Genomic DNA, 17,849 nt, shown 5'->3' on the forward strand with positions numbered 1-17,849 from the left:
AACTATAATTGTGTTCAGAAAATGGAAAGAAAAAACTACCATAGATTTCATTTTATTGCTTATATTAAAGGGGGTCGTTCACCTTTAAATTCAGGAATTAAAAAAGCCGTACAATCCAAGATTTCGATTTTATCGAGTCTTTTCTTGCCCCAACTTTTTCAAACTGGTTATTTGATAAATGCCAAGGGTCCACAAGAAATCCTTAGACCGTGGGCCCACTTTCCAAACTATTATTCCTCTTCTCCTTACTCAACCTCTTTATTCTCCTAGTCTTTTATATCTACTTACTATACTCTATTCTTTCATTATTAAGCCTCTTTTTTTGCCATAAAGAAATAAGGAATGACCATGAAATTGGTCAAATGTTTAAAAGCAAGAGGCCCACTGACACCTGGGCCCACCGGGAGTTTTCCTGATATCCCTGAGGGCCAGTACGACCCTGAGTTAAATTTGTTAAATGAATTAGGTCGACTTTGTTTTTATTACAAAAAGGGGAACATTTTTAATTTTAGTAAATACCCCCCTTAGTATGTTATCGAATGGCCAGTTCTAAGTAACTTTTTAATTAGTCTTCATTATTTTTTTAAGTTTTAGAATCATTTGCCTTTTTTTTCTCTCTACATCATACTAACAGTTAATTCAAAGGTGAAAAACCCCTTTCAGCTTTCATTACCAACGTTTAATCAGAGCAGCAATTTATACATTCTGCCATACAGATAGGTTATTATTTTTTATAAAATCTCAATGTTTAGTTTAGAATCACTAGGCACAGGGAACTGAATAGGATTGGAACAAGATGCAGAACTCCAGATGTACTGTGTTACTATAGACCTACCTTAGCAATAAGACAAGCCGTAATCAGACGACATCTGGGTGGCATGGAGGTACCAGTATCCAGATGGGTCAGGGGAGCTTAGAAAGGGACTGCATTTGGGGGAGATAAAAGAATGAATAAATGTCCCTTTAGTCCCTATTCAATGATGACAGTGCGGCTCCATAAATCATCACCACAGTTAAGTTAGGAACCAGTGATAATTTGTTTTATGTAGGGGAGACAATGCAGTGCAACACAATCCTAATACAGTTAGTGCTGTACCTCAATCAGTATTGCTTCACTGATCCTCTGCCCCCCACCCACACATTTGGGCAATGCCCCCCCACACACACACACACCCCAGCACTAAAATGGTAAAAAGGTAAAGAATGAGATGAGATTCTTTGCTTTCTTCTGCTGACTCTTTCCAACTATGAAATGGGGGTCACTGACCCCATCTAAAAACAAATTGTCTGTAAGGCTACAAATGGATAATGTTGGTTTACTACTGTTCCTCCACTTCCGCTTCTTAATTTTTTTCTTATTCTTAGTGCTCCCCCATTTTCTAAACGCTTCTCCTTCTACAGTTTTAGGGGTACAGCACCCAAACTCTCCACACTTCTTTGTCCTATAGTTTAGCAGGTTGCTTGTGCTTTTCTAAGTGATCCTGCACTCTGTCTTTTTGCGGCGCCCCTTAGAACACCCTAATTTTTCCATTGATTTTGACAGGGAAGATTTCCAAACTGCTGCCACTCTTACAGCATTGAAGCTAAACTCACCAAACTAGTATCACATAATCATGGGAACCTCCCGAATGAAACAGGGTTATTTGTTGGATGACCCAAAGTGGAAGAAGCCAACAGCAGCCAATCGAATTTCACCCATTGACTTAAATAGAGAGATTTAAACTGCTGATATTATTACAGCTTTGAGGCAGGGCCGGAACTAGGGATAGACAGAAGAGGAATGTACCTAGGGAGCAATAAAGTGTGGGTGCCACATACCTCTTCTTTCACCGACCCCTTCCGCTTTTTTATCTTTTTGTTATTCTTAGTGCCCCCCATTTTCTAAACGCTTCTCCTCCTACAGTTTTAGGGGTTCATCAGCCAAACTCTCCACACTTCTTCGTCCTATAGCGGAGCAGGTTGATTGTGCTTTTCTAAGTGATCCCGCACTTCCATTGACTTTGACAGGGAAGATTTTCAAGCTGCTGCCAATGTTAGAGCTTTGAAGCCACACTCGCCACACTTGAATCACATAATCATGGGGTCAGCATAAATGAAAAGGCGATATTTGTTGAATGCCCAAAAGGGGGAGGAGCCAACACCCTTTGTTTTTCAATGAAGCAATTTATACTGCTGCCACTCTTACAGCTTTGACGCAGGGCCAGAACACGGGGCAGGCAGCAGAGGCACATGCCTAGGGCGCAATGAAGTGGGAGGCCAAGCACGTTCTTCTTCACCTAACCCTGGTCCGGCCCCTTGTTCTCTCACCTCCACTCTCCAGTGCACTCCTCCGTGTCCAAAATCTTTCAGTAACAAAGGAAGGGAAACACTATATCCATGGCACATGCTATCAATGACAGACCAATCAGAAATACTCTGTTTGGTTCAACTCCATCTAAGCAGACTGCAACTATGACAAAATTGGTCCTTGCTATGGAGCTGCTTTTCATCAGGAAAGACTGATTTTACTCTACTGTGCAGCCAGAATTCTAAATCTGGGAAAAAGGTTGTGGCTGGTATTTGCTTACTGAAGTGCTTAAATCTGTTATGGAGCCAAAAGACAACTTTACAGACAATTAAAGTGTGGGAACTGAATAATTATGCAAACTGTATATTTCCTTTTTTCTACATAGTTTCAGTGTTTTGAAATAAAAATAGCCTAGAAAACAAAATGTAAGATTAGTTTTTCAGTAAAATGAATAATTGTTCAATGGTCTAAATACTAAATATACTCCACAATCACTATCACAGCCTCATAAATGGTTGAATTGGCACATGGTTACCCATGTGAGCAGTAACGCCACGTCAAGGCTTCAACTCTTGTTACTGTCCATTTATTGCAGCAAATGGCTCACCCTATAATTTGCTGCAATAGTTCCCTAGCTGGTCCAGCACTGAGTGACAAACCGTCATGGGACCTTTCCTCCTCAGTAATGACTGAGAGGCACAAGCTAAATATTCCCACACACACATAATTGGCTTTTATTCACATATATACTAGCTAATTTTATTTTGTTGGAGCAAATCTTCTGGTGATCATAGGCATAAGGGCTGAACTCCATGGCACATTGAGGTCATATTTGTCGCCAGGTGATGACACGCATGTGATGTGTCGGACGTGCAGAATATAATGGGACTGATCGAGAAATCGCAGGTACAAACGACATGGATCGACTGTCGGATGTGAACGCCCCATGCTGCATCTCCATCCGACAGTTATATCGAGTGTCTGCGATTCCTTGATCAGTTCCATTATATTCTGCACATCCGACACTTTGCATGCGTGCCACCACCTGGCGACAAATCGTCCTTATCGTGATGTGGAGTTCAGCCCAGTTCAGTTCAGGAGAATGAAATCACCAATGATTTGCTAACATATGATTGCTGCAATGTTCCCTATTTAGTCCATAAAGCTCTTCACTGGGATTTTTTAAGTTAACATTCAGACACAACACTGACACATACATTGGCTATTTTTACTGTGTTGGAGAAAATAACATTGAGACACATAGAGCAGGTGGGATTTATACTGCTGCTGCTTGGCTAAGTATATTATTTGCTGCACTACTCCCCTAACCAGTAAGGATTTTAGATTATAAATACTGGTGAATGACTAATGATGTCCCTATTTAGCTGATCAAATTACTAATCTAACTTGGGGTACAAAACAGGTAGTGTCTAGGCAGCGTTTTGAATAATCAAGCTATTTTATGCCCTAGATAATTTTGGTTTGTTTTTACAATGCTCATATGTCTCACAAAGCCATACAACATACATGCATATTAAAGCAAATCACATAGTAAGCTATCGGTATATATAAGCTAATATTATTGCTGTGGTTTGCTGGAATAGTCCCTGATCCTAGATTCATATGTAGCCAATTACCGTCTTAAAAAAGCCAGCACTGAACCCCCTCCTATTTGATTCAGTTTTGTTTTTAGGGGATTTTGTTTTAGTTTGTTTTAATTTATATTCTAATGGTGATTTGAATTATCTTATCTGCACTTAGTAGTGAGGCTAATGCCACACCAGGCTGTGAAAAAGCAGATCCACTTCCATCTTCTCCATGGTGTAAGTGCCCTGACACACACAGAGTAGATTTTGGTGCAAAGCAGCATAAATATGCATTTTAACACTAAAATCTGTTCCATGACTGTCAGTGCACTTATACCTTGGAGTCAATGGGTGCAGATCAGCTTTCTCAGCCAGGTGTGGCATTGATCTTATGGTTGAAAAAAGGTGTCCAAATTCAACCTTTTGCTCAAACAAACCCTACCTAATTTTTGGATGATCCAGAGGAAGGCAAAAAAACCCCGTCTGAAGCAGCCTCTAATTTGCTTCAGAAGGGGGAAAAAATTCCTTCCTGACTCCAAAATGGCAATCGGTATAATCCCTGGATCAATGGTTTCCTAATTCTACTAAAAACAGTAGCTTTGTACAGTAAGTACAATGCTACCGTCAGGGCATATGGGTTGGTTCAGTATTGGCATACATTTGGGAAAGTACCAGGTTATAAAAATATCCTGGCACTGGTGACTGGTTCATTGAACAGGAGAACAGTAAGGATGATACACACAGGGGCATTTGAAGGTGGTTCTAAGCCAATTTCACCTCCAGTACAGTCAGCAGCAGCTGCGCTATTAATGCAAGCTCTACAAATACAGTGACCTCTGAACTGGCTATGGACTGCAAGTAAAATGACTCTAGACGCACCTAGAAATACTAGTGGATAATAGTAAGAAATATATCTCAGTGTTCTCCTGTTCAACAAATGGGTGAGCATTTCAAATGACTAAACTGACTTACACTCAATCACACACACAAATACATAGAGCACACACTCACAGAGAAGAGCTGAGGGAGAAGTTGTGGAGATGACAAAGAGGGCATGGGTATGGGAAGTGCTAGGGTTAAGGTATGGAAGAAAACCTGGAGGGTTTAAAAGTGGATGGTAAAGAAGCTGGGAATAGGGAAAGGGATTGAGAGTAAAAGAGAGAAAATGTAAATAAGGAAGAAGGAAATCAGGGGAAAGGAGGACACAGTATAGAGGAAGTAGACCCATGCCCCCCGCAGCCACAGGGTCTGCTTTCTTTATAGTTATGCCATCACAGGTAAGGAAATAAGGGAGAAACAGAAGTTTGGGGTGTTGTTTAGAGATCTGGAAGGAGGGAAATCAAGGGTAAGGGAGCAGAAGGGAGAAAGTATAGAGGAAGTAGACCTGGGCCCCCCGCGGCCAGGGGTTCTGCTTCCTTCATAGTTACACCACTGCTTAAGAAAGGGGTTAATCACAGGTAAGGGAATAAGAGGAAGGCAGATGTTTGAGGTGTTGTGTAGTGAGGGAAATCAGAGGAAAGGGAGTAGGAGGAGACAGTATAGAGGAAGTAGACCTGGGCCCCCGCGGCCAGGGGATCTGCTTCCTTTATAGTTATGCTGCTGGTGTGACCCACTTAGGAAAGGGGTCAATCATGGGTAGGGGAAATGAGAGAGACAGAAGTTTGGGGTGTGGTTTAGTGATTAGAAAAGAGGGAAATCAGGGATAAGGAAGGAGACAGTATAAAGGAAGTAGATCCGTGCCCCCCGCGGCCATGGGGTCTGCTTCCTTTATAGTTATGCCACTGGAGTGGGCCACTTAGGAAAGGGGTTAATCACGGGTAAGGGAATAGGAGGGAGGCAGATGTTTGGGGGAGGGTGGGGGTAACCTGGTTATGTTTAGCAATCTCTTCATTCCAGATGTAACCTCACCATTGTACCTTTCCATCCTTTAGAAGCTACAGTCAGAGATCCCGTCTGGTGCTGGCTTTGATGGCAGAACCAGGTGACAGTCACAGGAGATGGTTTAGGTTTGGTACAGCAGGTGGATTGGTTGTTTAGGGGTGCAGCTTGCCACAGATGTTAAAGGCCTCAGGTTGTTACAGGCAGCAACTAATGATGGTATCCCATGTTAGAACAGAGGTCATGCCTTACTCCTGCCAATTCCAGTTGGGATCAACTTCTGAGAAATCTTTTAAATTCTTTCCATTGCAATTATGAGTGGAGAATGGTAGTGGAAATTCATAGAAGTCGTCCGCAGATGGCTGTGAACAAGAGAAAAGCACTTAAACTTTTATACAACAGTAGAATTGTGTATTAATTTCACTCATAGTTTTAAGTAGATTTGTTTTAACACCTTATTGGTCACTGCGAGCTTCCTAACTGCAAGGAAGAAAAGGATGAACTCATTTGCCTGGTGTTATTATGCAAAAGATCTGTCCTCCATCCCAATAACAGCAGGGGTTGTATGCACCGGACAACCTCTGTCTTAAAACTGTTATCCCTTATCACTCTGGTAGATATCAGCAGCAGCAATTTTTGGAGCTGTCTACTAAAGGGGGCTTTTAGTTATTAAGGGAGGTCCAACTTGACAACTATTTTGGGTAAAGGCTTATGATAGATGTTTTAGCTGACCATCACTGGAACAATGGGAGAGTTACGGTTATGACCATGTTTTCACATAATTCATACATGTATAAGAAGTCAGAAGACCTCTGCCCTACTATTTCATGAAAGTATACAAAAAGTGCATTGATTGCTGCAGCGCATTAATTTACCATTCCTGGCTGAAAAGGTGTCTCCAGTCTTCGATTTTCCAGATCATCCCAGTTGATAGTGCTGTAGAAAGGATGCTCCCTGATGTTCCCATTCAGTCCAATTCGTTTGGTGTCATCAGTCTCCAAAAGCTAAAGAGAAACATGGTCATATGTTAGAGTTTTGCAGATGTTATACTAGGTAACTCCCTGCATTATTGGCAGGCACATAAGCAGTATGCCAGTATATCTATTTACCTTAGACAGGAGGTCCAGCATTTCCTCGCTCATATAAGATGGGTAATCTGGTGTTTCCGTCATTATCGCATAGGTCTGATTTAGAATGCTGCCTGATGTTGAATATGGCAATTTACCTGTGGCCATTTCATACATTATCACCCCGAAAGACCACCAATCCACGGCTGCATTGTACTCATCCTGTAATAGAACCTTTAAAGAGAAAATAAATAAAACAAATTATACCAACAAATATATTTACTCCTTATATGTGTGATAGTAAAGAGAACCAAGAGTACAGTTTTCTCCATGGAATGCTATAAACTGCTTCTCTCGACTGTCAATAGGAATAATAAATGCTTATAGTACAGCAACAAGATCATTGCCCAACACCTGGGATGTCTTTTTGCAACATATTGGAACGTCTAAACTGCATCAGAAAAGGGACGGACACAGTTACCTTAATTACATGTAATATTAACATTTAAACACACCATACATCAATATTGAAACAAATATATTTATTAAGCAACAGGTATAAAAATTTTATCTAAAAATCATTGGTGGTTCTGCAGTTACAAACTACATATTAATACTAAGATCCCATATAAGACTTTGTAACTATAACTGACATTTCTGTGCTGTATAAAATGTATTGAATGTCATTTAGAATGCTTTGTGTTAATTAAGTTTTAATTGCAACAGGAGAGGTGCATTCTTTTGCCTACCAGTGATTTTAAGGTGGGAAGTTCTGTTAACCCGTTGTTTAATAAATATATTTGTTTTAATATTGAAATACAGTGTGTTTAAATGTTAATAGTACATAGTTGGTCTGTTTTCTGATACAGGATTAAAGGTTATAACATTGGGACTGACAGTTTCAGTTTCATTTCAATACTATAGGACCTGTTATCCAGAATTCTCGGGACCTGGGATCTTCATATCTTAGGTCTACTAGAAAATCATATAAACATGAAACAACCCCAATAGGCTGGTTTTGATTCCAATAAGGATCAATTAAATCTTAGTTTGGATCAAATAACAGGTACTAATGTATTATTACAGAAAAAAAGGAAATCTTTTTTAAAAATCTGGATTAATTGGATACAATGGAGTCTATGGGAGCCTTTCTGTAATTTGGAGCTTTCTGGATACTGGGTTTCCGGATAACGTATCCTATACCTGTAATCATGTAAAGGTCACATTGGGTTCAGACCAGTGAAAATTATAACATCGAAACTGGACCCTAATAGATTCTAAGAAACTAAATTGCCGGAATTGGCATTGTGCCAGCATTTGTCAGGTGATAGATTCCCATGGGAATGGGATCATCTGAGATGTTGATACTATTCTCTCTTTTTTTTTATACAAACCTTTTTTTCCAATATATATGCTACTATGCATATATTGTAAATATTTTACAACAAATTATGTTACCTCTGGTGCCCGATATCCACGGGTTCCTGCTAAGCCGTAGTTATTCCTCTGGCCAGTGATGTTCTCTTTTGCAAGGCCAAAGTCGCAGATCTTTATGTGGCCGTCTTTATCCACCAATACGTTGTCCGGCTTCAGATCACTGTAGGTTAAACACAAGAACAATTTACTTTCAGAAAAATATACAAAGAGGTCAAGGTTCATGGAACAAGTTAAGTCTTTGTCAGTTAAATGTGATCACATATTTTATTCCCTTCTGTTTAAGAAAGTTAATGTTGTTAAAAATAACCTCAATTAAATAACCACAAAAGAAGGTGATAAACTAATTTAAATTAAATTAAGCGTACAACAAAGCCCACTGTGTGCCACTGTCCTTGATTGATTGAGGGCATAATAGAGTACTCTATACGTATGGAACTTATAGTTGATAAGTAGCCACTTATACTGACCTCAAAGAACTTTACAAGGTTAAAGAACACAAACACAATATACTGAGATTTTACTGACGCGATGAATGATTCTTTAGAATGCAGGAACTGGAGGGCAACCACCATCTCTGCTGTGTAGAATATGATTCTCGACATTGGCAGATTTCCGTCACGAAGAATCATTTGCCATAAAGATTTCCCACTGGCATACTCCAGGACAAAGAAGGCTTCACGCTGGTAAGTGCAGGTTAGAAGAATGTGAGACATGAGACATTACTACACAGAAGTAGAGCTGGTAAAAAGAAGGGCTAAAGGGACTTAAATAAAACCATCTATGTAACTTGGGCCTGCTGCAATGATCTCATACCCCCCTCCCAACTGCAATCAACATTAACAAGTCAATAGGGCAGTATTGGGAGCTGTGTGGGGGGCATTTGAGGATGTGAGTCAACGTCATATAAATAGGTTTTGTTTAACAAATTTAAATGCAAAAATTATATATCAAAGATATATGTTCCAAGGCTCAATTAGCTCAATTTTTATTAAAGCTTACATTTCAAATGGTACATACTAACCCCACATAGCCCACCTTTCGCGTTTCATACCCTCCAGTACTTAGTCATAGGTGTCTCAGAGACACCTATGACTAAGTACTGGAGGATAAGAGCCTTGGGACATATATCTTTGATATATAATTTTTTAGCATTTTGACTGCCTTTGGAATCAGGGCAAGTCCCTCTGGCTCAGCCTGGGATTCACAGGAATCGGTTGCATGAATTCCCCATTAAGGATAGAGAAATAACATATTTAAATGTTAACTAAGTACCCCTGTAATACACACCATGAAGGTACCACCACTCTATACCAACAAGAATATATATTGACAATGACCAAGCAGATTATGCTGTTAGTACTAGATGACAATAAGCAGTGTCGGACTGGGATGCCAGGGGCCCACCATAAAACCTCAGATTGTGGGGCCACCAGAAAACCTTAGACCATGGGCCCACTTTCCAAATTATTATTTTTCCTCTCCTCACTTAACCTCTTTATTCTCCTAGTCTTTTATATCTACTTACTATACTCTATTCTTCCATTATTAAGCCTAAGAAATAGGGAATGACCATGAAATAGGCCAAATGGTTAGAAGCAAGAGGCCCCTGACACCTGGGCCCACCGGGAGTTTTCCTGGTATCCTGGTGGGCCAGTCCGACACTGACATAAGCCTGGGAGTGCCAAGAATTGAATCTCAGAGACACATACAAAGTGCTATTTTAACCTGTTATTGTGCGTAAGGATCAGTATGCTTTACCTCTGACTGAAAAGTTGCATAAGAATGGCATAAAAATGCACATTCTCTGCTGATCTTCAATAGACGGGCTTCTTTAGCGATGGAATCACAGTTGTTCTTCTGTTTCTTCAAGATCTTAATTGCCACCAGTTGTTTTTTTGGTCTAAAAGAAGCCAATATCACCTAATAAGAATAAGAGAAGAGATTCAATATCAAGGGTCTCTCGTAGAGACACAATGTAACTTGCTATGCAACATGCTTCATGACTTGGGAAATCATCACTCACCCAGCCAAAGCCTCCTTGTCCCAGTACAGTGTGGAACTTGTAGTTGTCACTATCCAGTGTAGCAGGTCTTTCGATGTCCAGACAGGGTCTCTTCTGTATGCTTCCACCTTCTTAAAGAGAAAAAAAATGCTTTTAACAGATCACATCACAGATAAATTGTAGTGATGAGACAATTTTTTCACCACACATTCCACATTTCGCCAACGGTGGACAAAAATTTGCCACGAAAAATTCACCAAGAAAAAACTTCCCATTCACTTTAATACATTTGGAATAAACTTGAAAAAAGAACCCCATTGACTTTAATGCATTTAGAGCGAGAAAAAATGCTGATTGCTGCAATAGGAGTGAGAAAGAAAGTCGCCCATAGACTCTGAGTTATTTTGCTAGCAAAAAATCACTGCAAGAAAAAAGAAAATGCCTATAGACTTTACTGTACTTGGCAAATTTTTCTCCATTTCGCAAAAATTTTCTGCACTTTTACAATCGGTAATAAATTGTACATGATACAGGTATCCGATCCATTATCCAGAATGCTCAAGACCCAGCATTTATTGGATAATGAATCTTTCCATAATTTAGAACTTCATGCCTTAATCCACTAGAAAATCATTTAAACATTACATAAACTGAAAGGGCTGGTTTTGCTCCCAACAAGGATTAATTACATCTTCGCTGGGATCAAGTACAAGGTACTGTTTTATTATTACAGAGAAAAAGAAAATCATTTTAAAAATTTGGATTATTTGGATTAAATGGAGTCTATGGGAGACAGCACTTCCATATTTCGGAGCTTTCTGGGTAATGGGTTTCCGGATAACAGGTCCCATACCTGTAGCATATGTTAAAAATTTAATTAACAAATATAATGAAGATTATGTGAAAATCAAAACAACCTTTATATTTTAAATGTATAAATGGTTTCTTGGGAGGTACTTATTTATAACATATAATTGAAAGGGTGATACCTACCCACTTATATGTATGGCCTCTCGCAACCTCATTTTATGACCCAATGGCTCATTTACAAATGTGAGGGGCAAAATGCAGAAAACAGCTGTACTGCAAAGTGCCATGTTTTTCTACTTTCTCCAAATTTGTTCAGAGACCAAAATGGAGTTGTGCCATTCTCTCTCTGTCTGGAAATGGATGTGCCTACGTTTGTCAGTATTGCATAGAGGATCAATGGGATTTTTGCAATACAAGGTATAGAGGAAATTAGCAGATAAGGGATAAGTTGAAGGGGAACTAAAGTGTATATCGGACAATGTAAAATTGCTCAGCCTGCTAATATACTCACTTTTGCAGTTTACAATAGCCAATTTACTATTCATGGTGGGACAACAGTTGTAGTACTGGGAACTAGATTCAATTTCAGCTAGGAATTGAAGAAATGTGTATGTTCAGCCAAATTGATAATACAGGTATAGGATCCATTATCCAGAACCAGTTATCCAAAAAGCTATGAATTACTGGCTGACCATTATCTCATAGATAATTTAAGTTTTAAAAACTGATTCTCATTTTACTCTGTTAAAATAAAACAGTAATTTGTCCTTGATCCCAACTAAGATCAAATTCATCTTTATTGGAGCCAAAACAATCCTATTGGGTTTCAATTCATGTTTAAAGGGGTGGTTCACCTTTAAGTTATGTTTAGTATGTTATAGAATGGCCAGTCCTCAGCAACTCTTCAATTGGACTTCTTAGTTATTTGCCTTCTTCTTCTGACTCTTTCCAGCTTTTAAATGGGGGTCACTGACCCCATCTAAACACAAATGTTCTGTAAGGCTACATATTTATTGTAATTGCTACTTTTCATTACTCATCTATCTACCCAGGCCCTCTCCTATTCCTATTCCAGTCTCTTATTCAAATCAGTGCATGGTTTCTAGGTAATTTGGACCCTAGTAACAAGTTTGCTGACATTTTAAACTAGATTGCTGCTGAATATAAAACCAATTACAAATTGTCTCAGAATATCACACTCTACATGATACTAAACATGCTTGGAAGGTGAACAACCCATTTATATTATTTTTAGTTCACAGATTAGGGAAAGACACATTTCTGGAAAATCCCAGGTCCCAAGCATCCTGGATAACAGGTCCCATACCTGTAATGTAGTTTGGGGCTTAGCAAAAGTGTTTATAATCAGCTGTAATTTACGTTAAAAGTGATCATGTACATAGGTCTCTATGTCACCACAAAAAGGACAATGTATTTCTTACCTTCTAATGATCTTCTGATCTTGATCTTTATTCTATCTCATTTGCTTTATATTTCTTCCTTTACTGTTTCTTCTCGATTTTTTTTACATCTTCATCAACACTGAGCTTTTAAACTCTCTCAAAAGCTTACTGTCTTTTCTTGCTTGGCTTTGCTTTGGTAACGTCCACTTCACTGCTCTCGCCTTAATGCTCTTACCATTCACTGCTTCTCCTGCTGGCTTCTTTCTGTTTCTCCTTCTTCAAAATCTTCTCCTTTTAATACCTTCATCTTAATGGCTCTCTCTGCCTGCTTTCCCTGTTCTATATCTCCTTCTTCCATATCTCTCCTTAAATCCTCCATCTTCACTGGGCCTCTTCTCTGCTGGCTTCTTTTGCAATTTGTCCTTTTTCAATGTTTAGCCTTTAATGGCTTCGTTTATTTCTGTCTGTTCTCTACTCCCACTCCGTTAAGCTCCTATCAAGACTGTCTGGCATTTCTGCAAATCTTTTTAATCATCCATTGCTGATCTGAATTTCGTTCTCCTGACGCCTGTATCCATCCTTGTGGTCTTATACCTTCGTAAGCACTTTCACTACCTGTTCCAGCCGACATACTCCTTCTCTCACGTCAAGATCCATTAGTCTTTACCTATACTACCTCCATACTTGTTTTTTATTTTGAATCCAACCTTTGGAATAAATGTAGCAACGCTAACAAACACCTACCCTCTACCACTGTCCTCCCTACGCAAACGGCTGTTGTCGAACCACAAGTAACAGTAAGCATGGTGTGCATTGACACCAAGCATGGCATCGCTCATTGGGTTTACCATGAGCAACAAGCATGCAGTTGAGACTGAATACATTGCTATGCACACAAACTTTCTCTATAATTAGAAGAAAAGAAAAACTTTCTCTAAGAGTAAAAAAATTACGCGCCTCAGTAACAAGATAACATAATATCTGCAACAACAACGAGCAGAGCTTGAATCCTTCCAGTGATGATCAAATTTTTTGCCAAATTGCAGCAACCAATAATGCCCATACAAAAAACCAAAAAAAAAAATAGTACGATTATTACAAAAGTGTGCAAGTGTAACTAATATCTGGGTCACATACAGATGATTTAATTTGGGTCGTAGTTAAAGGCTTTAAAACATTGCATTTTTATCATGTAGATAATCAACCTGCAGATACTCATGGTCAGTCAATGCCTAGTCATTATCACAATTAATTTACTGGGAGTCACTGGCCCTGAGTCAGTTTTCAGCGTCATATTACAACTATTAATTAGGCAGATAATTCTCTTTAAAGGCATATGGCATGTGGAATGTTTTAATTGCTGCCACTGTGTGAAATTGCAGGAAACTGCTGTGGGTTGCTTTACCCCTGACTGTCTATTGATGGAAGCTTTGAAGTCAGTTCAACTTTGACTAGCTAAAAGGACAACCAGCATTATTTTAGATTAAAAAATTCTGTAGAGCAACCATAAACTGGTATTGTTGGGGGATATTTATAAGGGTGTTGGAGTGTGTTTTCCACAACAATTCAAGTTTTCAAGTAGATATTTATGGATAAAAACTCACGTTCTGGTTTAAAAAATAGAAAGTTAATAGCCGTTTTGCGAAGGGTTTTTGCCCAAAACTCTTGATATTTGAGCTATTTGAGTTTTTTTCAAGGAAAAAACTCAATTAATTTGAGTTTTTGTGTTTCGCAGCAAGTTTTTTCCATTCGGTTGTTTTTCTTACCATAAGAAAACCATTATGAGTTGTGAGTGTTCATCGATTTAATTAAATAACCCCTTACTTGTCCTGTCTGTTATGCTTCTGTGGAAGGACATAATTACTATTACACTCTAGTGCCAAACAGCTTTGTTAGTTATTACTTTTTCAAAAATGCCTCACTGTGCGCCCTTCATCTTCTTGTTGGCACTGCAACCCAACGAGGCCGTTGAAGGGTGCTGTGCCAGGGCTTGTGGCTCAGGTTTTGTTCCCTCATTGCATTAGGGACCCCTTAGTCATTGTAAATTGGTAATTGCTATTCTTAAACTCTCAGTTTATATACTGACAAATGTCTTTATGTATGTTCCCTAACTTTGCAATCGCTTCTTGTCTTGAGTATTTTAAGAAAATATCAAAACAACCTTTTACTCTTGAACTCTAAGCCAAGTTGAGTTGTAGAAATCTGATAGTATAGCTTCCTCTAACCATTCCCATAGTCGATATGATTCTCTCATATAGCTCCCATATATACTTTTACAAAATAACTCTGTCCAAAAATGTTAAAAACTCAACACAATTCACCATGTCACAGTCAGGAATTTGGAGCACCAAGATAGTGTGCTCAGTTATATGGTCTGGAAATGGTTTGCCATCATTTAATTCTTTCTGACATCAATTATAAACCTTTTGCTTGTCCAGCCTTGCTTTTCATGACTTATTATTTCTGGATATAAGTTTATACCATATGCTTTGTTCAATTACCTGATTTTCTATAATTGCTACTCTTTAGAAAAGGAAAGAATTAAAATGGTGAAATCGCTAAAACTGCGAGTTCTGTTATAAAAAAGTGGGATAATGTGCAGAGTAGAGAAGAGCATCAATGTTCACATATAAAAGATGATGAGTCTCTAAAGTACATTCAAAGCCCATTAATGTATTCCTTCATAAATCAGTGGCTGAATACAAATCCTACATTCTAGTTAAGCTGCCACCTTGTTGAACCTGCATTGCAGAGATATATCTGAAAAACACTGCATCTCCTTCTTTGTTGGAATTTGACGCAGCACAACATAATACCATTTCATCCTCCATTTCCCTTTTTTCATATAATTGTAAGCCCTTACGCCATCAGAAATGACTCTCATATGTATGGAGAGGATTAGGATTTAAAGCAAAACTGTATGATCCACCCTACAGCTACCTGCAGCACAGTGCTAGCCCAAATCATTTAGCGTTAGTAAGTCTTTGTAACAAAACACCCTTTTAGCATTTGTTCACCTTTAACTGCCACAAAGTCCTGAATTTATGTAGTGTAGCAAAACCACATAGCAGGTGTTCAGCTAAACCACATAACAATGACTTGAGGCAGACATTATAATACAGTATAATAACAGGAGTTAGGAGATGAATTATTCCTCTTTCAAATAGAGCAATGCACCTATCTTTTTTCCTTATTGGGGGGGGGCCTGGTGGAGTCAGAGGGGTCTCACTCCGAAGGCCATCCAAGAAATATTAACACTCATTTGCTGCCTCCTGCCTAAATCTTGGCATGCAAACTCGGACAGGGAACAGTTCAGGGGTTGCAGGCTAAAGTGTCCAAAGGCAGCAGTTAATATGGCGGACTGATGCCAGCCTGTCAGATGTCACTGTATAGAGAAGGCAGTGTCTACAGGTGTTTCCCATAGTCTAAAGATTTCCTGATTATCCCCTCCAGAGAATGTGGACATTCTCCTGCCTCTATTTACTTCTGCTAAGCAAGCATTGAAGATTCCTGCACCCTTCAGGTTGGGAATGCCCAATATCAGGACTATATATTGGCAAAAAATGACAGTTGCTCAGACACTTATGCCTATTTTGAAAAAGCCACTGAAAAGCATAGGCCCCTGTGCATAGGTGGACTAGCACTGCAGTATATATTGAATTTATTGTGAGACAGTGGGACCAGGGAGATGTGCATTGATTAATAGGATAAAATCAGTTTGTCTTCGTAGTAGTTTAAACATAATATTTTTTCTTGGTAGCCGTGGGAGTGCTTCCCACTTTCATTCCCTTTGTAGTGTCTGTGGAGACTAGCCCTAACAGTCCTAACGATTACCTTATCTAAATTCCAGTAAAGTTGCCTAAATCGGCCTAGATACCCGTGTAAGTTTTTATGTGATTTTTCAGGACATTGTACCCACCATACTGTGTTTTCAGAATGGGTATTTTTTTTTTATTAAAGGTTAAGTTTTTAATTTCCAGTGGCAAAAAACTATCAGAGATTACTGGGCCATGGATACCTGTAACTGATATGGTCCACCTGGGGGGAGAGTGGTATTTGATACATTCCCTGATCCCCACGATCCAGTTTCTGTTTTTTTTTTGTTTTTTGGATCTGTGGGGTGGAATAGTGCTGTTACAGTAAATTGTGACTTAAAAATCATATGAAGATTAAAGGCTGATGCTTTCAAGGGAACTCTCACTTCGGGAGGCAGTGGTGCTTGATTCAAACTTCTATTCCTGAGAGGATTAGTGGTGGTCAAAAACACGGTAAACCATGCGACCTTAATGGTCTTTTCATTATCCTCACCTTCGTGTTACTACCATTAAATTTAAAGAAGATAACCCTACATAGAATGTTTATCCAGAAGGCAAGGCAATCTTTAATTGAATAAGGGTACCAAATGCTGTAATAAAGGGATAGGAGCATGGTGTTGATATAACTGTTTTTAAACAATGTCTCTCTGGGAAAAATGTTTCCTTTTACATTTATAATATTAGGATTTATATGCACTGACACATTTAGCACAGCACTTTTCCCAAAGGTTAATTTTTTTTAAAACCAAATCCATCACATTCAGTCCTTGACCTAAAGGTCTTCTTCACTTCACAATGATGTACAGAAAAAAACTGTGAAGAACAACGGAAACTACCCATAAAGGGTTTTCACTACTTGATAGTGTAGAATATATAAAAGGCAGTTAATTATTAAAATACAAACCACACATACAAAACTTAATATTCACTATTTCTTCCTGGGGTGTATGCCATTGCTAAATAACCCTTCAAATTGGATTCCTCAACACCTCTACACTGAGTTAACTTTTACAGAAATAAATGCGGCAGTCCCACATTACTCTATTAGTGAAAATGACAGTAGGCGTGGAATATTCCAAAACTGAAATCCCCCACTGAAGTTCATTTATTTGAGCTGGATTTTGCGCTTTCTCAAACTCCAGTGCATTCTAGCTAATGACACAATCACCAAACGCACATTTGAGCAGCATATTGTCGGCTAACTACTCACTATGTTTACAGATTATAATTGCCCATGGTTTATGTGGCCATTAAACATGAGTTGACTGGACTGGGCATTCAATTCTCACAATGTGTGCCAACTCCCAAAGTTTAGTAATTTGGAGTCATTGGGATGTAAAGTGTTTTTAGCATTTGTTATTTCCTATACTGGCATCACTATTGGCTTAATTCATTGATTTTGACTCTAGGTAATAGCTTTAATTGATGTTAATTTTTTCCTGTTTAAAATAGCACTCTCCCGATTCTTAAAATTAAGCAGCTTAAAAATAGATCTGCATCTATAACTGGACTGTATGTGGATTTGTGCAGAAACGTAAATGTTCTCCCTCTTGTGGTGAACACT

The 17,849-nt window shown here is 38.8% G+C and overlaps 1 protein-coding gene across 1 annotated transcript; it reads right to left on the reverse strand.

The window, feature by feature from the left end:
• Window positions 1–5,437: 5,437 nt before the first annotated feature.
• Window positions 5,438–8,511, reverse strand: LOC121393645 (protein kinase C delta type-like). Its single transcript, XM_041562679.1, has 4 exons — window positions 8,277–8,511; window positions 6,861–7,052; window positions 6,627–6,755; window positions 5,438–6,113 (listed from the first exon to the last, which is right to left on the reverse strand). Exons 1-4 carry the CDS (start codon window positions 8,475–8,477, stop codon window positions 6,000–6,002), a joined length of 636 nt encoding a protein of 211 aa, XP_041418613.1. The 5' UTR covers window positions 8,478–8,511; the 3' UTR covers window positions 5,438–5,999.
• Window positions 8,512–17,849: the final 9,338 nt, after the last annotated feature.

This window comes from Xenopus laevis, chromosome 5L (assembly GCF_017654675.1).
Source record: "Xenopus laevis strain J_2021 chromosome 5L, Xenopus_laevis_v10.1, whole genome shotgun sequence".
NCBI classification, from domain to species: domain Eukaryota; kingdom Metazoa; phylum Chordata; class Amphibia; order Anura; family Pipidae; genus Xenopus; species Xenopus laevis.

Coding starts and splice junctions, on each gene's coding strand:
- LOC121393645 (XM_041562679.1), bottom strand. CDS start 8,477: ATGAACCTTGACCTCTTTGTATATTTTTCTGAAAGTAAATTGTTCTTG. Junction 6,756..6,860: donor TGCTGGACCTCCTGTCTAAG/GTAAATAGATAT, acceptor GTTTCTCTTTAG/CTTTTGGAGACTGATGACAC. Junction 6,114..6,626: donor CACCTTTTCAGCCAGGAATG/GTAAATTAATGC, acceptor TCTTGTTCACAG/CCATCTGCGGACGACTTCTA.